This window comes from Equus asinus, chromosome 15 (genome assembly GCF_041296235.1).
Source record: "Equus asinus isolate D_3611 breed Donkey chromosome 15, EquAss-T2T_v2, whole genome shotgun sequence".
NCBI lineage: Eukaryota > Metazoa > Chordata > Mammalia > Perissodactyla > Equidae > Equus > Equus asinus.
The window spans coordinates 17,757,817-17,781,349 of NC_091804.1; the positions used below are offsets into that span (position 1 = coordinate 17,757,817).

Here is a 23,533-nt window from a genome sequence, read left to right on the forward strand (position 1 = left end):
AGTTTAATTACGATGTGTTTTGATGAGAATTTCTTTAGATTTCTCCTATGTCAGGTTCACTTAGCTCTTGAATCTGTAAGTTTCTGTCTTTCACCAAATGGAAGTTTTCAGCCATGATCCCTTTGAATATTTGTTTAGCCCCATAATCTTTCTAATTTCCTGGGATTCTGATGATATAGATGTTAGATCTTTCGTTACTGTTCCACAGGTCCCTTTTGTTCCCCTTTGTCTCTTTCTTCTCGGTTTTTAACATTGAGTAAATGTGATTGAATTGTCTTCAAGTTTAGTGATTCCATCTTTTGTCATCTCCATTCTACCATGGAGCCCATCCAGCCATTTTTTTTTTTATTTTGGTAGTTGTACTTTTCAGTTTTATAATTTCCACTTGGTTCTTTTTTGTAACTTCTGTTTCTTTGCTGAGATTTTTCTATTTTTTCATAGGTTTCAAAGGATTTCATAATTACGTGCTGCAACCATTTTATGGTGGCTACTTTAAAATCTTTGCCAGGGGGCTGGCTCCATGGCCAAGTGGTTAAGTTCGCGCACTCTGCTGTGGCGGCCCAGGGTTTCACTGGTTCGGATCCTGGTTGCGGACATGGCACCACTCATCAGGCCACGTTGAGGCAGCATCCCACATGCCACAACTAGGAGGAGTTGCAACTAAGATATACAACTATGTACAGGGGGATTTGGGGAGATAAAGCAGAAAAAAAAAAAGAAAATTGGCAACAGTTGTTAGCTCAGGTGCCAATCTTAAAAAATAAAATAAATAAAATAAAATCTTTGCCAGATAGTTCCAACATCTGATTCATCTCACTATTGGTGTCAGTTGATTATCTTTTCTCACTCAAGTTGTGATTTTCCTGGCTGTTGTCATGACAAGAGATTTTTCATTGCGTCCTGGACATTTTGCTTATTTTGTTAGGAGACTCTTGATCTTACATAAATCTTCTATTTTAGTAGGCAGCTACCCTATTTAGGTTTTTTTTTTTAAGATTTTCTTTTGTAGGCTATAGTTTCAATGACAGTTGAGTTTTCTGAGCTCTGGCAATGCTGTTCTGGTCTACTTTATTCTTCTGGCTCTGCTTAAGCTCCCACTGGAGCCCAACATGTGATGCCCTGGGCTGCCTAGTATTATTAGGTAGGTGTAGGGGGATGCCCTGGGTCACCTTCTGCGACTGCGTGGAAGGCTGGGAGACACCGGGCCTGCTGGCATTACTGGTGCAGGGGGAAGGGTCTGCCTGCTGTACCCCGGTGTCGGGCAGTGGCTGAACTTGGTACCTGGGTTTCACTGTTACCACTGATGTGGGCAGATTGAGCCCACTGCTGCTGGTGGGGTAGGGTGTGTGATGGGTTGGCCCACCTGCATCTTGCTGTTGCCACTGCTGTGGGCGGGTCAGTCTGCTGCTGCCTGTGGCTGTGGGGTGGGGAATGGCTTGGAAACATTTCTGCCTGTTGCTGCTGCTGTGAGCAGTTTGGACCTACTGCTGCCGCTGGGTGTGAGTCTCCCCACTAAGTCCCTGCTGGGATTCTCCTTTCCTGGTCCTTCAGCCAGAGAGGGCAGGCTCTTTTCTTTTCCTTCTTTCCTTCCCCTCTCCCTCTCTTCTTCCTTCCTTCCTTCCTTCTTTCTTCTCTCTTTCTCTCTCTCTCTGTTGTTGGTTCAGGTTGCAGGCTGGCTGGTGCCCAGGATATATGGAAGATACCAAGAAAACCCAGGGAACTCACCATGGTGTTGTTCTTCAAGTCCTGAGGTCCCTAGCCTGTCCACTTTCTTCTTTCCACCTTTAAGAGCCCTTATCTGATTATCTGTTGAATTCTTTCCATGATCTTTAGTTGTATTTAAAGGAGAGAGGCCAGGAAAAGTGAGTCTATACCTCTTCTCCTGGAACTGGAACAGCCTCAGGATTTTGAGCAAATGTTTACTTGTTTAAGCCATTGTATTAGTTGCGGATTGCTGCTGTAATAAATTACCGCAAACTTAGTGGCTTACGAAACAAAAACACAAATTTATCTTTCGGTCTGGAGGTCAGAAATCCAATAACGAGTCTGGCGGGGAAAATCAAGGTACTGGCAGGGCTGCGTTCCTCTGAGGCTCTGGGGGAGAAGCCACTGCCAAGCAATGTTATCTGTGCTCTTTATCTGTGGTCCCCTTCCAGCAATGGCATCACTCGGACCTCTGCTGCTACTGACAGTTCCCTCTCTGATCTGACACTCCTGCCTCCCCCTTAGACGAACCCTTGCGATGTTCTTTCCATTTCAAGATCCTTAACTTGATCACATCTGCAAAGTCCTTTTTGCCAAGTAAGGTGACATATTCCCAGGTTTTGGGGATTAGGACGTGGACATATTTGGGGCCAGTCTTCTGCCTACCGTAGCCACTACATTCTTGTGTTGGTTTGTCACTTAGCCATAGAAAATGGAGACACTTTTGTCCCTCAGCCCCCCAGCTCTCCTCCACAGAAGCAGCAAGAATTACAGCTCTTCTGTCTCTCTGCAAAGATATTTGATGCATACACAAACATTTCTCTTTTGCCTCCATTTCCCCCCACACAAATGGTAATTTACTACATATACTCCTTGTTTTTTTTTTCCAATTAATAAAATAGTTGGGAGATATTTCCACATCAAAATAAAAAGAACTTCCTCGTTCTTCTTACAGCTGCATAGTAGTCCGTAATGTGGATATGCCGTAATTCGACTAACCACTCCTTCTTGTCGGACAGTAAAGGCCATGCCAAGATTTGAGGGGGTGACTGAGAAAGGCCTGTTTTTAAGGGAGGTGATGGCTAGTCACAGTCCTAGCTGAGGAGCAGTGGCCGCGGAGGCCAGACTGGAAAGGGATAAGGAACTAGTGAGCGTGGAACAATTGGGGCCACCTCGCAATTTCACTGAGCTCCATAATTTACAAAGCATTTTCATGCACATTTTGTGTACATATATATTGAATAGTCACTAACTTATGAGAGCCTCATAAAGACTCTGAGATGTAACAATCACCTATTGTCTACAATTTGCAGATAAGTAAATTCAGGCCCAGCGAGGTTGAGTGACATGCCTTGGGGTGCACAGTAGCAAAGACAGATCTCAAGGTCTCTTCTCCAAATTCCAGCATCTTGGGTCTTAGCTATTTCCTGGGTCCAGAAGACGGGAGCAAAGGGAAGAGGAGGAGCTGGATAGAAACTAAATGAAGGCTTTTTTGTGCATGGGTATACATGTGTGTGTGTGCAATTGTTTTTAAAAATAAAGGAGTCCTGTAAATACATGATGGAAAAGGGAGAGGAAATGGAGAGAGCTGAGGATACAAGACAGTGGGGAGAGAATGTGAAAATCAGGGAAGGGTTAAGCATTGCATCTTTGCTGCCAAGAATTCCACACCTTCCACCCGGATGGGCCAGGTACCTCTAGAGTCAAGAAGGTGGCAACCATTAACCAGGATCCCAGGGGAATCTTGCAAAGACAATCAGAACGCTTTCACTGTTCAAATATACACGAATTATATTCTCATGAAATAATAAAACATGCTTAAGGCATCTGACATTAAATGCAAATGTTGAAGGAGGCAGAGGAAAAAATAACAGAGAGCGGAGGGGTCCTAAATCTCGTGTCTTCTGTGAATGCACCACCCAGTGAGACGGCGGATGGAAAGGACGCACTTGGCTGGATTTGGAGAATTCTTGGCTCAGCTGTGGTAAAACCACTATCTCTGAAGCACAGCTCTCAGGTGTTTAAGAAAAAAGCAATGAGAGAATAAGGCCAGTGGGTTGCAAACAGGTAAACAGGCCTAACTCTGGTCCACAAGCCTATTTGCCGAGAGAATCATTTACCCCCAAGGGGCTCTCACTGGGATCACCTGAACAGGTTCTTTCTCTGAACGTGAACTTGCTCGTGAAGACTGAGTTCTGACACCTCGGGAAGGTGACTTTCCCCCAGGAGAAGAAAGTAGAGTCTGAGAGACCCAAACACTTGCCATGTGACCTGAAAGAACAGGAATAGAGAGAGGAAAAGGAAAAAAAGGTATTGAGTCAAAATGTAACAAAAAGCAAGCTGGTTTGTCATTTATTTGGATGTACAGAAACCAACATATAAATGAAATTTATCGTATCTGCTTCGTCTTGCTTCCACTGAAGTATTTTAAAGTAAATTACAGTCATTAAGACATTGTACTGCTGAATCCTTCAGTATACATCTCTAAACAATACGGACAGTTTCCTACCTTTTGTTTGATAAATATAAATATAAATGTTTGAGCATCTGTGTTTACCAGCCTGGATGTGCTAGGCATGGATGACCAAGACAGAGCTCACCTTCCTTTAGCAGGGGTAGAGGATGGGAGGTGGGGGGAGGCAAACCATGCACTACGTTATGACATTTGTTTGGTGTAATTAAGGTGAAGTTCGCAGTGCTGTCGGAGTATAAAAAACGGAGAACCCCAGCTGTAGTGGGAGGTGGAGGGAAAGTATGGAGTGGAGAGTCTCGAAAGGTCTCTCTGAGGAAGGCGCCCTGTGGGATGGCCCTGGGGTGGGAGGAAGGACAGCATCCAAGAGCAGGGAATGGAGAATGATAGGTTGGGTTTAAGTATGGGCTCTGGCACCACCTCCATTACTTATTAGCCCTCTGTGCCTTGGTTTCTCCATCTGTAAAATGGGGTCAGTAACAGTGTTTGTTTCAAACAGTGGTGTTTGAAATGATGGTTGACACTTATTAAGGACTCCACAATCCTACCTTAAAACATGTTGGTTAAGGAGGTGGCAGGTTGAGCAACTGAGAAGCCACTGTGGCTGCAGCAAAGAGAGTCAGGGTGAAGCAATGAGCTGGGCAGAGGCCAGCTGCTGGACCAAGAACATCGAGAAGCACGCAAGGGGGTATTGTGAAAAATTCAGGTATATATATTTTTTAGCTATTTATTTAATTACAAAGGCCATACATGCTTTTATTTTATTTTTTAATTTTTATTTGTTATGAGGAAGGTTTGCCCTGAGCTAACATTTCTTGCCAACCCTCCTCTTTTTTTTTTCGCTTGAGGAAGATCAGCCCTGAGCTAACATCTGTGCCAGTCTTCCTCTACTTTGTATGTGGGACGCCTCCACAGTGTGGCTGATGAGTGGAGTGGGTCTGCACCTGGGATCCAAACCCGAAAACCTGGGCCGCCAAAGCAGAGCATGCAGAACTGTAACCACTCGGCCACAGGGCTGGTCCCATGCTTTCATTTTAGAGTGTCCGTGTCCCCACATCTTTGTCATCACTAGACAGGATTGATCGTTTCAATTTTTGGCAAATCATATAAATTTAAAAATGGTGACACCGGGGCCGGCCCAGTGGCACAGTGGCTAAGTGTGCACGTTCTGCTTCGGTGGCCCAGGGTTCAACGGTTCAGATCCCGGGTGCGGACATGGCACCGCTTGGCAAGCCATGCTGTGGTAGGCATCCCACATATAAAGTAGAGGAAGATGGGCACAGATGGCAGCTCAGGGCCAGTCTTCCTCAGCAAAAAGAGGAGGATTGGCAGCAGATGTTAGTCAGGGCTAGTCTTCCTCAAAAAAAAGAAAAGAAAAATGGCGACACCTTTTAAAAACTGCATTTCTGTATGACATACTTCGAGTGGCTATTCATATTTATTGACAATTTACATTTCTTTTGTGAGATACCTGTGCATACTCTTAGCTCACTTTCCTATTCGTCATTTTAGCTTTCATTTACAGAAGCTCTTCATATATGATGACATTAAACTCTCGTTTGTTAATATCTGAGCAAATTTTCCTTCAAGTTTGTCTGCTATCTTTCAACATTGTTTTTTCTTTCTTTTAAAAATTTTTTTTATTATAAAAATCTCATACATAGAAAAGTAGAAAGAATGGTGATCTTCCATATACTCATCAACTAGATTTTTGGTAACTTTAACATTTTGTCATATCCACTTTATCTTGTTTCTGTTGAAGTATTTTAAAGTCAATTACAGACATTAAGACATTTTACCCTAAATTCTTCAGTATACATCTCTAAAAAATAAAGACATTCTCTTACAAAACCACAATGCCATTATCACATATTTATGATATCTCTCACTCTAAGTATTTTATTTGCATGTAGTCAAAACTCAATCTTTTATTGTTTTGCATTACTATTTTAGGAAGGCTTTCCGCATGCAAAGATTATAACAATACTTACCAAAATTGTTATCTGCAACTTTTATAGTCTTATTTTTCACATTTAGTTCTTTAATCCATCTGCAATTTATACTTGTTATAGTGTGAAGTGGGGAATCTCACTATTTATTAAATATTTAGGTAATTCGATGTTTACCAGTGTTTTGAATACACACTAAATTTCCATGAATATCTTCTTATTCTCTTGCTTGGAATCCTCCCTATCATTTTCCATTGCTTTTAGAATAAAATTCAACTTCCTTATCCCGGCTTAAAAGGCCTCAGCCTGCGTCTGAAATTCACCCACCCCTGCCCTCCGTGCACTGTGCTCCGGGCTCGTGGGACTTCCTTCTGCCCGGACACTACGAGCTCATTCCAGGCTGTTTGGCACTAATTTTGCACATGCTGATCCGTTTGCCTGGATGCTCCTTTGTGCGGCTGGTTCTTGTGAATCCTGCAGCTCTCAGCTCAAATGCCGCTTCTTCAGAGTCTTTCTCAGACCACCCAGTCTCGAGCGCCCACCCCAGGCACTAGCACGTCATCCTTTATTACCCCAGAGCACTTCTCACTATTTGCAATTACCTTGTCTGCCTGTCACCCTCACTAGCCGCGAGCACTGTGAGAGCAGGAGACCCTCCACCTCTGGTTCACTACTGTAGCCCCAGTTGTAGGCGATGCTCAGTCTCAGTTGGAGAATGGATGAGTCGTTGGGGCAAAGAAGATAAACTTTCACAATTTTGAGAAGGTTGCCAAATTGCCTTGAGAAAGGCTACGTCGACTTACCTTCCTGCTGAGAGTCAATCAGAGCGCTCACCTCTGGCACCCTCGCCAGCACCACGCTCCTTCCAACTTTTTACCACGCTCCAAAACACACAAATCAAGAAATAAAAACAAACCCCAAACACCAAAGAGTATCTTATTTAAGTAAATTGAAGTTTATTTACTCTCACAAATTGCAATTCTTTATGTTTGAGTGCAGTTGTACATAATTTCATGCTTATTAGCCATTTATATATATATATATTTTTTTTTTCTTAACTATTCATGTTCTTTGACAATTTTTCTATTTGATTGTTTTTCTAATGATTTGTAAAATTCTGTTTGTTGAAGAGAAAGTGTCTTATACTGTGTTACCAGTATTTTTCCTAGTTTTGACCTTGTTTGTAATCTTAAATATTCTTTGCCCACAGAAGTTTAATATTTCCAGGAATTCAATTTTATCAAATTTTTCCTTTATGATTTTCACGTTTTGTGTCATTCTTAGATCATCCCTAGTCCAAGATCTCTAGATATCTCTGTCTATGTGTGTATCTATGTCACTCATTTCCTATTCCAGTATTTTTATGATTGGGTTTTTTACTTTCAAACCTTTGATCCACCTAGAAATCATTTTGCTGTCAGGAGTGAGGTGAAGAATCTAGCCTTTTTTACTCTCCTCCCCCAGTGTGTGGCCAATTATTCTAAGACCATTTTGCTAAAAACTCCACCTTTTCCTAAAAACCCCACCTTTTCCTTATGGATTTGAAATGCTCCCTTCATCAAATACTCAGTTTCCATGTGCATTTATACCTATTTATGGACTTAATTCTTTTTCTTTGATTTGTCTACTTCTGTTTTATTGCTGCTTTAGTTACTGTAGAGTTAAAACTGTTTTCATGTTTGACAAGGCTAGTCCCTTCTCTTTAATTTGTTGGCTACTCATGTATGTTTTGCTTTTTAAAAGGGTTTGCACTACGGCTGCAGGGTAAAGAGGGGCAAAGGGAGATGTGGGTTGACCTGATGGAAGTTTCTGGCAGGATTCCAAGAGAGACAGTGGGAGACTACCAGGGAGAATGGATTATCTATCCCATTATATTGCAAATTTCAGTCATTTTCAGGCAAAGCATTTTTATAATGTTTGACATATCTGCATGTTGCCTGTGCTATTATTAATTTAACTTTTTCACTAATTCAACTCACTTTTAAATTTTAAATACTTATATTAGGCTTATCCTATGTAATATCTGTACAAGTATGGATTAGATGTAGAGGTTATATTCTTTTCTAACATATTAAACTAAATAGATGACAATGAAAATAAACATTGTTTGTCCATGAGGTGCCTAAAATTATTTTGTGTGCTACCAGCAGTTTGAGAAACACCGGTTTGAGCAAACCATTCTGATCAGCTCTCCAGATGAAAATCTCCACTCAGCCACTTGGGCTGGCTGGTACTCTGTTGCTCAAACTGGATGCTGGGGGCACAGGCAGGTTCAGTTTGTGAAAATCACTGAGATGTTCACTTATGAGCACTTTTCTGTGTGATTATTATAATCCAATAAAATGTTTCAAAGGTGAGCTTTCAAAAGTTTTTAAAAGTATTGCTGTCTTGTTTTGTGCTAATTACCAGCAGTAAGATCTCTTACATGTGCTCTTATGCAGGCCATGCAAAGAAATAGACTAACAAAGTAAGTTACATGAATTTAAAACGCTGGGAGCAGTCCTCTTCTTTGGAGTTCTGAGGTTCCTGAAGCAAATCCATCCTCACACAGATCCCTGAAAAGGGCGACAGATGATATGCTGGCCTGTCAGAGCGTTCATAGGATAAGATATTGGTAGAGTGATCTGTAGGGCAGAATTAGATGATAATGGCAAAGGCCAGGGCCTCAATATCCTTATCTCTTCGTCTTTATTAAAGGTAAACAGAGATAAATGGAAAATACCATCCTAACCTCATGAAGATCAAATTAAGGAGCAAGATTGCAGAGAATCAAATATCTTGTGCTGACCTGTCACAAGCACTTACTTAGATACAACCAAACACACACCACGCTCTTTTCTGTCCCTGCGGGGATTCTGGCTTTTAGACTTCTAAATTCTCTGGTTTCAGAGTCTACCTCTTGCTGGGCACCTTCAGCACTGATGTTAATAAAGGTTACAAAATTCCTGATACGAAAATCTCACTGCCAAAGAGAAGCTGCTGCTTCCCTGCATGGAGATTCAAAGAGCTCGCATCTTTTGTCCTCTAAAAACAGTATAAAATAATCCAGTTTCCCTCCGTTGGTAGCCATGGAAACTAATCTCCAATATTTCAGTGACTGCACGATACTCAAAAGGACAGCATTCTCCAAGGGTATCTATTAATTTGCTTCAGATTAAAAACCAATCAAACTAGTGACCTTAAAATTCAACCTGTAGGTTTTCAGTTATAAGTCTCCCTGGCTTCACAATTATTTGGGGGGCCAGCTGAATAGGAGAAGCTCATGGAGAAAGACGCAGACAATCGCTTGTCAGAGGAAAACCCGGAGTCTTGTTTTCTCAAGTGTCTCTCAAGGACCCACTCATTTCCTGTTTCCTACCATGCAGGTCTCCTGCCGGCGGTGCCTCTGCACTTCAGCGTGGAACACTGTTTCTTACCTCTGATCTTCCCAGAACTGGAAGCCTGGCCTTTAAAAGGCTTATCTCGCCATCCAAGAGTCCCCAAGAGACCAGTGTGGGAGGGCACACTCGCTCTTTTTTTTTTCTTTTTTTTAAGGAAGATTGGCCCTGGGCTAACACCTGTTGCCAATCTTCCTATTTTTTTTTTTCTCTCCCCAAAGCCCCAGTATGTAGTTGTATATCCTAGTTGCAAGTCATTCTAGTTCCTCTATGTGGAATGCTGCCACAGCATGGCTTGATGAGCGGTGCGTAGGTGTGTGCCCAGGATCCGAACCAGCGAACCCTGGGCCGCTGAAGGAGTGCACGAACTTAACCACTCGGCCATGGGGCTGGCCCCACACTCACTCTTAATGTACACTTATAGGCTGATCTATTTGCATAATCAGCTTTCTGGAAAGCTTATGGAGTCTTATGCCAATTAAATTTCACCTAAAGTTTCTTAAAATCGAATTGCACAGCCTTGCCAGCTTCTCTTCCTGCTCCCCCAAACAAATGCTATAACCCTTTCCGTCAATGTAACTGGTTTGAAGAACTGTCGAGGTCGGGATGAGTACGAGGCCTCCAATCACAGTTTCAGAGAGCTTGGTGCCAGGTGATGTCATCTTACCAACCGAGTCTCAAACGGGGGCTCAGGACACGGCCGGGGAGCAGAGCATCTGCCAGTGCGAGCCGGCACCGGCTATTTAAAGCCTCTCCCTGGCGAGGCAGAGCTCAGGCCTAAAGGGCAGGGGCAGGATGGCAAGGAGCACCTGTTCCTGGCAAACGTTTGCAGATGGAGCTCAGGGTGTCAGAAGCAAGAGCAGGATCGGGGCGAGGGGCCAACCATTCAGAGGGTGACACAGGGTGGTGGCAGCAGGCAGGCAGAAGGCAAAAATAACGAGGAAGGAGTCGACTTGGGCAGAAGATTGCTGTTTCTCTTCTACCACAGACTGACAAGGCTGCATCGTGTCAGCCTAGCACACAATTGAGCTTACGCATACGTTGGGGGTGGTGCACATTTGTTTTCTTCTCATCTTTCCCATTTGCAATCTGATGAAGATGAAGAGACTTTCCTTTTTTTAAGAATTTGTGGATCTTAGCTGTTATTTTAGAGTCCAAATGTTCCTTCCACACCCAGTTAGTATTACAAAATAGGGCGTTCTGGCTTTGGAGAGAGAAAGCTGTGATTAAGATGTGATGTACTTTCGGAATCTGTATTTAAATCTTCATATTATTTTAGAACATATGTTCTCCATCACATGGTCTCAGTTTTACAACCTGGTACAATTCTTGTATGTGATTCAGCATAAGGCTTTGTGCTCTTCAAAAAACTCATCTGATGTAAGCCTGTTCTTGTAGGTCGGGTTCTCCCACAAGTACACCCTGAGTCAAGGATTCAGGTATAAGAGATCTATTAAGGAAAGGTTCCCAGGAGACACCAGTAAGTGAAGGTGGGAAGGAGGACAGGGAAAAGGAAGGAGCCAAGCAAGAGTGTGATTTCAAGTTACATCCCAGCCTTGGCCTGATCCAGAGGGGAGCTCTGCGGAGTAAATTATGCCTCAGAGCATGTCTTCTTGAGGCAAGGAAGGTGGGCTTCTGGACTCCCAAACCAGTCAGTCACTGGCCTTAGGTCAGTGGTAGAGGGTAGGTAGAGGGTAGGAAGTGGTAGAGGGGTGGGAGGTGGGGTGACCGTGGGGGCTATAAAACCCCCAGACCCTGCTGGCTCTCCATATGGGCGGAACTGCCTCCAGCACTGGGTCACTGGGGGCTGGGCACACAGAGCTGGCAAGAGAGACCTGAGGGGATCTGGGTGGTGCACCCTCCATAGTGTCTGCTCTAACCACCAGGCACCAGTTATGGATCTTTCATCACGTTCTGCTGCAAGAGGAAATGAAGAACATCTTTTGAAAGCCCTGGTGTTGGCTTTTCATCCTCTAGAGACACACTTCCTTCTCCTGGTGCGTAGAAGTGGGCGTCCCTGGAATGCTTCCGTAAGACTGAGCAGCCATCCCGATTGAGGATGACCCGGGCCATTTGAAAACTGCGGAGGGCATACCTCTGGTTCTCCTGGCCCTTCAGTTCATTGATTTTCTGAGACAGACACTGGCTGACAGATGCGGAGAGTGGATTTCCAAAGGCTGGCTGTGGATGGCTAAACATTTCGTAGAATCTATCCAGGGATTGCCGCAGTCCGTCATCCTCTTCCTTGGTCTCCAGCTGGCCCTTTACAGAAGGGTCAAGCCAGAAGTTCTCAGACGTCCAGGAATCATCTTGTGCAGTATGGAAGTTACTGCTGTCTGCAAGAGAAAACATATTTCAATACTCGAACACAAGTTCAAAAATATCAGAAAGCCAGCAAAGAGCAGAGCACGTCTCTTTTCAATTCAACATACTTACTGCTCCTGGGAAACCGGCAGTGGGCAGAATCAGCTGATTTCAGAATCTTTCCCATCACCCTGGGGTTATGCTACTTGTTTGCACAAAACAAGAACATCTTACTGGCATGTTTCAGGGGTTCTTAACCTGGGGTCCTTGTATAGGACCTTGCTCAGGGTGGCTGTGAACTTGGATGGAAAAAAAAAATCCTATCTTTATTTTCACTAACATCTACCTGAAATTACGCATTTTCTTCCATGATGAATGTAGGCAAGGAGCCTCTTAGCAGCAGCACCTGTGATTTTTGTCATCAAGAGATCACAAGAATTTTCATATCACATTATAGTTTGTGGCAGATGTTTTGAAATATCATTTATGCCTATCACTATGCTACGGACTGAACTGTGTTTCTCCAAAATTCATACATTGAAGCCCTAATCCCTAATGTGACTATATTTGGAGATGGGCTTTTTAGGAGGCTATTAATGTTAAATGAGGTCATAAGGGTGGGACCTTAACAGGAGAGGATTGGTGACCTTATAAGAAGAGGAAAAGATATCTCTCTCCATGCGCACACACTAGGGAGAGGCCGTGCGAGGACACCGAGAGCAGCCAGCTGTCTGTAAGCCAAGAATAGTCCTCACCAGAACCCAACCACGCTGGCACCCTGATCTAGACTTCCAGCCTCCAGAACCGTGAGAACGTAAACTTCTGTGGTTTACGCCACCTAGTTTATGGCGTTTGGTTATGGCAGCCCAAGTAGACTAAGATACACTACCTCGAAATCACCATAGTTATTACTCCTGACACTGGATCTTATTATTTAAGCATTAATTTAAAAAGCATATATTCATTACAATATCATACATTTGTTCTTTAGATATTTCAATAAATACATTTCAATATTTTTTCATTGATAATCCTGTATATTCTGCTTTATGGATTTAAAAATTTTGTTCTGAGAAGAGGTTGATGGGCTTCACCAGACGCCAAAGGGATTTGTGGCACGAACACGGGGAGGACCCCAAATGCAGACGGTTCTGGGCATTCACACAGTTCAGATATATTCTTCCTCTACTCCCTACTATAATCCAATAGACTCTTTATCTCCAAATTAAAAGCACCATCTTTGTTTTTTTTTAAGGCGGAGTAACAAATAAACGAAGTGATTTAATGATAGACTATAAGAAACCAGAACTGGAGCGAAATCCTCGTTCTTGCTCTAACTTTCTGCACCTGTCTGGGCACCCTAATCCTTAACGTAGGAATCTCGTAGGTCTTTTGAAACAAAGAACTTTCCTATCAATGTGTTCTAGAAAAGGTTTTACACAAATAATTAATTTGTAAGTTGCAGAATTCCTTATATAGCCACCAGTTTTATTCTTTAAAATTTATACTTTAAGTGAAAATAGCGTATTTTCCTTTTTTTGCTCTGATATAAGCTTTAATAAATTATCAGCTTTAATTCCACATCCTCCTTGCAAACTCAATTAGTAGTTATAATAAAAATATTTGTGCTTGCTAATGATGAAGAGAGTGCGTGATGCAGTGAGTGGAGTTTTGGAAAAGGAGCTGAGACTTGGAGTTTTGACTCTAGTTTTGCTCCCAGCTAGATATGTCACCTCGAACAAGTCATACCACCTTTCTGAGCTTCAGCTTCCTTATCTACAAAGCAAGAGTTTTACTAAGAGATCTTTCTTCTAGAACGTCAATGGTAATACAGGGAACAGAGAAGTAGATAATCCAAAGCATTAGAGCATTCAAAAAAAATGTGGACAGACGTTCTGTGCAACACATGTAGGCCCCACAGGGACAAGCATTCATTGATTCAACACACAATTAGCCTAACAACAAAGCACTTACGGGGAGGAGAGCCAGCTCGAAAGGGATCCCCTGGCCAAAGCTAGAACAACTTGATCATCAAAACAAATAACGAGAGTAACAGATTATAACCCGTTTATTAAAACAGAAAACCGCAAATCCACAAAAGAGTTAAAAGTTTAATGAGGAACAGAATATTTACAGTCTCAGAGTACTTCCCTCTAAAATACTTACTAATTACAAAGGGGAAAAGAATAACTTTATAGTGGAGAAGCCTGGCAAATATCACCTTAATCAAGTGATTTGAGTGAGCACCATCAGTAATGGGACAAATGGAGATCACGTGCCACCTGACCAGATAGATGCAACAGGAAGACCCGCACCACTTCGCTGATAGTCTTGCCAAAGGTGCGTCACCTGAACCCAATCATGAGGAAGAGTCAGACAAAACCAAATCGAGGGACATTCTACAAAGTGACTGGCCTGCGCTCTTCAGAAGGGCCAAGGTCATGAAAACCAAAAAAAGACTGAGCAACTGTTCCAGACTGAAGGAGACTAGAGAGACATGACAACTAAACACACATGTGATTTTCAAGTGGATCGTTTTTGCTATAAAGAACATTGTTGGGACCCTTGAATGGGTCTGAGGAATAGATGTCTGAGGATTCAATCGCTTTTAATTTCCTGATTTTGATGGTTTCATTGGGTTATGAAGGAGAACGTCCTTGTTTCTGGGAAAACCAGGGGTGGTGAGAATCTGGTTGGCAACTTACTCTCAAATAATCCATGAAAAAAAGTTATCTATATTGTACTTGCAGGTTTTCTATGAGTTTGATATTATTCCAAGAAAAAAAATGAAATAAACCTTTGAAGGGATAATTGTTAAAATTTCCTTTGGTGGCCTACTTTAATATTAAAACAAACGAACAAAGCCTTAGCTCAGGGCTTGACAAATGGTACTGCTCTGAGAGAGCCAGGGAGAGAAGGGAGAAGGGAAGGGGTCTTACAATGGCAGGAAGCGGTGTTCCTTCCCACCTTCTTCACAGATGATCTGGTCCTGGGGTGGCAAGACAGGGAGACAGGGGCTGAGAAGGGTCAATGAGAAGAGTGGAAGAGAGAAGGGAGATACTCAGCAGTAATGCTGGGAAAGCTGGAGAATTCCTGAAACTGCCCACCCAAGGCAGCCACTTACACAGAACACGCCAAGTAGCAGGGCATGTACTCATTAAGGAACTGGTCAGTAACTCTGATATGCAGGATTTTAAATTTTCATCTGAGTTTCATCTTTATATTTCATTTAATTTTTGAAATTCTGTATCCACAAAAGATCCTAAAAAACTAGCCAGTCTGCTCTATTTTTCATACAAATGTCAAGCAGACTGCAACTCATCTTCAAAGTACCCCTCCCTCCCCTTTCCGGAAGAGTGATGACAATGTGGGTTGAGTCATTTACTGCGTCAGTTCTTTCGAACCCTGCCTCCAGTTCATTTCAGTCTGATTTGCTTTTAAGATTTGCTTTACAACCAAGTACAAGGCCATCTCGCTAATCATGTAGCTATTGTGGCCTTCTGGATGTCACTGCTTCTTGACCAGTATATAAAGTTAATTACTTCTTTTCCTGATGCACCTACATGTGGACAGAATGATGGATCTTTGATAACTCGGTCAGTTCCTGCTCAGTGGTGCCTCTTCACAGCTGTGTCCAAGACTCCCCCACCCCACCTCCTTATTCTACCTGTTGATATAGCCCAGAATTGTAGGGCTCTCAACTGAGGACAGTAGTGTCTACTCTAATCATTTTTATGTCAGTGACTGGAAAGTGCTACTTGCATTTAGTGAGTGGGATCAAGGATGTAAATATCCTACATGGTACAGGATAGTCCCACACAACAAAGAATCATCCTTCCCTGAAATGCCAGTAGTAACCCCCACTCCCTCCAGAGGAAGACTGGTTCAAAGGATGGATTCTGGAAGGAGTGGGACATGAATGGTGAATCCCACCGCACTGTAATATATTGATTTGCCTTGAGCTCCCCAAGGCACCTTTACTATCGATCCCTGCTCAGTGCCCCTCTCGCTGGCACCCATGTGTGCCATGCATTCTTGCCTTCTCACACCTTGAGATGGCGTTTTTTTTTTTTTTTTCTCTCAGCAAGGGCCCTAGTCCCAATGATTCTGGCATTATCTAAATTGGGTGGAATTCCCTTTTTATTTCAATATGCTTTCTATCCTGAATAGAATGTCTTTAGGAATTGATAAGAAGAAAAGCACCAGGCTTGATGTGGCAATGCTTTCACGTGCATTGTTTCAATGAGGTCACCTATCTACCAGAGCATCCATTTCTTAAATTTTCTTTTGACCAAAGACAGAAGAGAGAATACATAGGTGTTTGAGATCCTTATCAACCTAAAAATATTTTTATACATTTAGGAGTTATAGACGCTAATTTGAGTCAGTGATCCAAGACAATCGATTAGCATGGAGCATTTGAGATCAATGGTTGTGTTCTGTGAGATGCCATTAGCTTTTAGAAACCCAGATGTTTAACGGGGGTGTCTTCCAGAGAATCTTCCATGCTACTTCTCTGGTTAATAAATGTACAGCAGGATTTTATCTCTGAAACATTTTAGCCTTCAACTTTAACAGGTCTCCTCCAAAGGGTTTTGACATTTAGAATTTGATATTTAATAATTTGATATTTAGATAATCTAAACTTGATATTTAGAATTCTGTCTCCTCCATGCATCAGAATCAATAGCCACCCTCTCGGCCTTATTTGTCCAGAGTTTCTTTTACTAGCAATTGGTAATGAGGAGGATCTGTGATTTCAAGGCTGTACAGAGCCAAAAGAAATCTAAGACTTAATAAAAAAATATGGAGAGTTATCAGGACTTAAGGAAGGAAGAAATATGTGGCTTGCATGGTCTCCTACTGTGTGGCCCGCAGGGGAAGCAGCCCCTTTCTCAGGGCACTGTGTGGTGCTCCTACTTGTGGCCCGGCTGCCTTGGTTTGTCTGTTGGAGGCTCCTTGGGTTCTGTGCGGCACTAAGAAAGTCACGGGAGGAGAACAGGGTGAATGGGGAGGGGGCATGTCCTGGTCATCAGTGGTCACCTAGCACACTTTGCATGCAGTGACTCGTCTCCTTTATAATAGCAGTCAGACTTCAGAGGCCTCAAGGTTCTCTACATGGATGACTATCATTTTTAGTATATTAGGAGCTGTGGCCCATGGATCTGAGGCCCTGCTCTGCTAGGCTGTATCATGCTGCTCCAGATCTCACTTTCTTTTCCTTCCTACCCTCTTCTATTTCTCTCACTCCTGCCACCCCACTCCATACTCTGTGGAGGTAAATGAGAGTGAACAGGATCACTGGATGAACAAGATTAAGGCCTATCTCCAGGCCTATAGGCCACATGAATGTCTGAAATCTCGCTTTATTTCTGATCCTCGAATGCATCAAGGAAGCTCCCTCTTCAGAGCCTTTGCTCTTGCTGTTCCTCTGTGTGGAACATGCTTTCTCCACATATCTGCAGGACTGGTTTCCTCACCTCCTTCGGGTCTCTGCTCAGATGTTACCTTCTCAGTGAGGCCTTCTGTATCAGTCAGGATGGGCTAGGTAATGCTACACAACAAGCAAGCCCCAAATCTCAGGGGCATAAAACAACGAAGGATTATTTTCACTACTTGCAGCTCTGAGTCATACTACAAGTAGATCTGTATCATCCTTGCCCTTACCCTTGAACCCAGGCCAATGGGGCAGCCACTATCTCAACATTGCTTAGTGACTGCAGCAGAGGAAAAAGAGCATGGTGAAGCAGGCAGTCACCGGGAAAGCTCGGTCACTTCTGTTCACATATCACAGGCCAATGATAAGTCATACAGCCAAGCCTGATTTCAAGAGGATGAGTATGAAAAATTCCTCTGTAGGGAGAGGCAGAGAGTATTGGTGAACAATAATCCAGTTTACCAAACTTCCCTGAGCACACTATTTAAAACTGCATTTCCCTCACTCCCCTAGGCTCTGGCTCTACCTATCTCTCTTGTCTGCCTTCTATTTCTACATAAATCTAATAGCATCTAATGATATATATGATCTGTTTGTTTATCATCTAGCTTCTCCTACTCAAGGATTTTTGTCTCTCTTTCTACTTGTTGTAGCTCCAGGGCCTAAAACAGTGCTGGCACATGGTGGATATATTTTTAAAATTTTGATGTTTTGTTTCATTTGTTGAGTTTCATTTTCAAATGAACATATAAATGTGTGCTATTACTAGGGTGACCAGTACTTACTAGGGTGACTGGGAGGTTTGCCCAGGACGACTCCAGTCTATGCCTGTTGTCTCAATTAATTATTAATGGCATCCTCTTTCACTTGCAAAGGGGCCCTGGATTACATGATTCATTGAGTGTACACATGTATCATGATGTACTACATATATCGGCTGACGGTGGAGGGGTAGGGCAGATATGTCTGTGTTAACAGTGAGAAGTTCCCGCCATACATCCCTATGTCTGGGGGGGCTGATTTTTGCTACCAGAAATGATCCCATACTGTGGTTTAAATAAATAATAAGGTGTCTACAGACTTTTGTTTGTTTTGTTTGTTGCTAAACCTTCTCTGGCTTTGTTCTACAGCACTCCAAGACAATCCTCCTTTCCTTTCACTTCTTTTTACACAACTGGCACTTCTCCTACCCCCTTGCTGTCAAGAACCTTTCGGTTTCTGCCCTGCAAGGAAAGTACCTTCATTCACTCCACCCCTTCAGCAACTCGCTTCAGTTCCTCCTTCTGGTTTCGTCCAGCTTTCCCCTGCTGCATAACAGCACCAGCACTGGAGTTCTAAGGCACTTACTTACTGTCTTATTAATAACATAAAATTAATGACAAAAAAATCAATAAGCTTAAGCTTCCTTTTGCCTGATAGTACCCCCACCACCCATGGTTTATACAATTTAGAATTTGCAACTGTTCCTTTAAAGGACAAAACCCACATACTCACAAAGGTAGGGGGCAGGGTGTGGACATCAAGAGATTTAATCCAAATTAACTCTTCAAAGGATGAATGGTCTGGTCAGGTGCTTTTGAAACTACAGTCTCAGTCTACACGTGTTTACATCTGAAAGCTAACACTGGATGATTCTCCCAGAGGGGAGGTGGCATATGCTGTCACCCTTCATCCTAAGGATAAACAGATGCGATGGGTAGAGGACAGGGTCTTCTAAAAGGCAACTGCTGAGAAATAAAATGAATGCTGGAAAACCCCCAAATACGTGTGATCAGTGAATAACCAGAAGATCAGGTGCCCAGGCAACTAATCAGGCTAGTCTCTATGGTCTGATTGGCAAGCTATCTTGCTTCTACCGTGGCATTTTATATTCTTCTTAAGAAATTAAAATGTTCTGAAAATTATAGAGAACTATAATATCCAAGTTCACAACAGTCCAAATTGACAATTCACATATTGCCACATTTTCTTCAAGTCTTTTTTCTTATTAAAGAAGAAAGAAACATTTCAATCAAAGTTGACTAGTTCTACATAGAAATTTGTTCCTCCCAGCCCGTTTTTATAAAGGGATATAAGGAATAGAGTGTTGCTTTGTGTGTGGTGGTCATTTTAAACTTATTTTCAATAAACCAAGTTTTGCTTTTTTTCACTCAACTTTATGATCTTTTACTTCTAGCCATTGCTGACATATAGGGATCGGCTTCATAGTATTCTAATATAGGAATGTGCCGTATTACTTTTCATCCACTCTCTTGTTGATAGACATGTAGGCTGCACCTAATTTTTCACTATCACAAACAAGGCCTCAGGTACATACTTCCTTGTGCACTTGAGCCAGACTGTCTCTGGAAATACATCCGGAAGTGGAGTCGCTGAGTTGAAGGGAATGTGTGTGTCAGTTCCACTAGGTCCTGCCAAATCGCTCTCCAGGTGGTTGTAACATTTACACTCCCACCAGCAGGGTCCAGTCTTCCTGTTTCTCCACAGCTTTGCCAAACCCTGATATTGTCAGACATTTTAAATGGTGTCTCCTTATTTGGCCTCGCATTTCCCTGATTACTCGGAGGGCTAAGCTGCTCCTTATACTTAACCGGCCATGTGGGTTTCCTATACTGTGAGCTGTCTACTCACATTCTTGACTATTTTTCTATTGGGTTTTTGTCTCTTTTCTATCTTCTTTTTAATGGCATGACAAATGAATGACAAAGAAAACAATATCTTTGCCTGACTTTTCTTCGGTTCATCTCACAAGTAGATTAGTCTGAAGGGGATAAAAAGAATGTGAGGGTGAAAAAAAGACTTCATGAGAAGCCTCAAGTTTTGTTTTTTTCACAAGGCAATCAGTGTCACCTTATCACTACCAAAAGTGATACTGTGCTTCTGTTTAATAAAAACATCATGTACCACGCGGGACTTGGGGGCGGGGAAAACATCCGGCTTTCCAAGTCTCATTTTCTAGACAAGAAAATTGAGAGAAGGACCAAGTCTCCAGAATCACTGGATGAAGGGGTAGGAGATAGAACATAGAAGGCCAATCTGCTCATTAATTTTCTTAATAAAATGATCTTCACATGGCTGTCACTTGCCATAATGAGGATAGTGAGAGCTCGACATGCTGGCGACGAAGCAGGGCAGTCTGAGGCCTCCCTACGTGATTCAGATAATAGAAGTTTAGGAAGCACAGACTTAGATCCTAAAAATGCTTAACAACTCTCTTCTTATGATGAGATTGAGGCTTGATATAAAACAGCTTGGTTTTGCATTTTGTTAAGTAGTAACCAAGTTAAAGCATCAGAACCTGACCCCTTTCTAGCTAGAAAAGCCATAGGCAAGTATCTGGTTCAACTCTCTCACTTTCTTGACCAGAACCTTACAGATAGAGTTGGAATACGAACTACGATCCTCTGAGCCCCGAGAGAGAAGTTCCTTCAGGAGCCATTCGGAATTAGGAGCTTCACTGTGACACTGAGCGCAATCATTTTCAACGTTTTTCCCCCAATTGGTTTTTTAAACCTCATTTTACGTGGGAGCCTTCAGATTTGTTTCATATCCTGGCCTAGATAGTAAGGAACACTTGTGAGCAGAATGGAAAAGCAAATGATTCGGATCTAGGTTGCTATGGCAACACTGCTATTTCGAATACGACTGTTTACTTCAGCAGAGTGAAGCTAAATGTGAGCAGCTGATTAAGACGATGCCTGAAACTTTAACCTTAACCTTTACTGTTAGAAAAAAATAAGCACTTTAAAAATGATGCTTGAAGTGTTGCTGGAGACACATTTAGCAGGGAGATCATTTCCCTCTGCTGGGGAAGCAGAAACTTGATCCTTTTTCCTTGAAGAGGAACAGAGCCTACTCACAATCTGTGCAAATCCACAAGTCAATATTTCCTAATTTTAAGATTTAAAGAGGAACAGAACCGAATTCCTAACAAAACAGAGCCAGTTCCAATGCTGACATCAGCAGTAAGGCTTTCGGAGACTGTGATAGACAGGATAAGTCTGATATTTTTCTATGCACAGTAGCATTTTTGTTAGATGCATACTTGTATAAACAGATTTCACATCACGTCCAATCAGGGTCAAGTATAGCTATGAAGCAACAGATTGAATTGTAAACCAAAACACCAGAATGTAAATATATAGCCGAGTGCCCCCCCTTCAAAGTAATCACCATGGGGGCCAAGCTCTTATTTTTAAAGCGCTGACATTGCTGAGAACATGTCAGAGGCTCTTAGGAAGTGTTTCCACTCCCTCTAGAAGGCTCTTCTGAATGTCCTCTTCAGCGGCAAATCTCCATCCTCAGAGGACAGACTTACCTTTTTGGAAACTGTCAAGAGACATTAGGAGTGAATTCTGATAAATAACGTAGGTGATCAAGCAGTGTAACACGGCATGGGATAAAAAGAAAGGTTTATCTCCAAAAGGAGACTGTTTTTCTATGTTTCCCATGCTGGTTCTAAAAGCAGTTCTCACAAAGGAATTCCAAAATCAGTTCTGCACAATGGCAGGCAGCATGGTTTCAATGTATACATACCTTCAAATTTGCTACCCTGAAGGAGACAAAGTGGATTTAAGTTCTGGCCTTTGTGAAAAAGCTCACAGTCCTAGATCAGAAATCTGCATCCTTCTGTCCTGACAGACGAGATGCTCATGAGTGTGGACTTTGGATTTAGAAGGCTTGAATTTGAGTCCCAGCATGGTCACTTACTGGCTATGTGACCTTGGGCAAGTTACCTCACATCTCTGAACCTCCATGTCCTTATCTGTAAAATGGGGATAATAACAGCTCCTACCTCATAGGACTGTTGTAAGAATTAAATGATTTGTTAGCAGAAAGCCTAGCACATGATTAGCACTCAATAAATAAAAGCTACTTTATAATTATTATCATACTGACAAGGGTAGTACCAGCAACAGGGTTGTTACATATAAGTATTAAGGTATTTGTGGTTTGACATCTGGGATTTTTAATAGTGAATTGTAAATGCTCCTGTATGTCTAGTCTGTAGTGATAGGGGTCTCTCATAAGGAAAGTCCAGATGAACAAGCATTCACTCTGACTGGAAGGAACATCACCTCTACCAATAGCTACTGCCCAACCTGGCATCAGAGTTGGTGGGATGAATCATAATGAACATTATCCATCTCACAGCAGTAGGACTATGACTACAGCGAGGTCCCAAGTGCACGCTCTGCAAAGCAAACACACTCCCAGTGTGGGTGGAAACAGCAGGTACTTCAGTGTGGGGGAGTGTCAAACACAGAAGCCCAGGCTGGTGGAGGCCTCCAGCTGTCCCCAACACGTCCCTTCAAGGGGGACCAGCACCAGAGTGTAGGTGGCATTGGAATGACTCAACCTCCAGGGAGCCTGAGGCGGTGGTAGCTCTTGGAAGTCAATGGAAACTATAAGTCAAGCGAACAGCTTCAGGGAAAAGTTTAGGTTAGTAAATACATGGAAGGTGGAGAAATAGGCTGCATTAAATTAAAAAGACTGATGAGAGATTAGGCAGAAAAGATCTAGGGTTCACATAATGAGTGCCGGCTGAGTCAGAATTGTAGTGCTGAGGTAAATTTTAAAAGGCAAGATGAGACTGGGAAATATAATGAGAACAGTTATAGGAGATAATTGCTAATCTCCTGCCCTCTCCCCTCCCCATTTACAGTTGAATCTGAAGATAGGCAAAGCTTTGAGCCTTCTCTTCTGGAGCAAATAACTTCAGAGAACACAGAAAACTCAGAGAAACTGAAAAAAAGCCACAAACAAAATTTAAAAATAGCATAATATAATACAACCTATGCAGAAAAGGCCTATAGACAGCAGCTAAGTGAAGCTGGGGCTCAGTGAATGACAGAAAATATGAGATGAGGTTTAGGATGTATTTGTGTTAAAAATGTTTCTAATTCTGATTATTATGGGCTAGAAGTGGGTGCAAATATAGAATTAAATTTCCACCTTTACAAGGACACCTTTAATAGGACTGCAGAGATAGTTTTATATTTTTGACAAAAGAATATGGTGGATAAGTTATTAGGAAAATCCTCCCTGTTACCAAATGTCTAAAGATACTGGGTAAAATATTTTTTAAAATATTTAAAAATGCATGACTGAGCTGAAATAAAATAATGTCCTTAGAGAACAAAAGCAAAATGAGAGAAGGCATTCCAAGAGGTGAGTGAATCCTGAGCTGGTGTCTAGACCTCACACATCAGCTTTAATGGCCCCATAGGGTTCAGGACACAAAGTCTAGAGTCATGGTAGGATGGGGTGTTTGAAGGGACATCACTGTATA

General features: G+C 42.4%; 1 protein-coding gene across 15 annotated transcripts in view; it reads right to left on the reverse strand.

The window, feature by feature from the left end:
* Positions 1–3,469: 3,469 nt before the first annotated feature.
* SHLD1 (shieldin complex subunit 1) overlaps positions 3,470–23,533 on the reverse strand; it is an 85,216-nt gene continuing 65,152 nt past the window's right edge. For 11 of the 15 annotated variants that reach the window (XR_011494576.1, XR_011494580.1, XR_011494579.1 and 8 more), the window contains one exon: positions 5,551–11,836. Coding sequence is in view for 7 of the 15 variants with exons in the window: in XM_014828734.3 (XP_014684220.2) it covers positions 11,394–11,836 (443 nt within the window). In the remaining 8 variants the exon portion in view is untranslated. Of the gene's footprint in view, positions 3,976–5,550; positions 11,837–23,533 lie in introns of those variants that run through there. The other 4 variants (XR_011494577.1, XM_070485595.1, XM_044748256.2 and 1 more) reach the window with 2 other exon arrangements.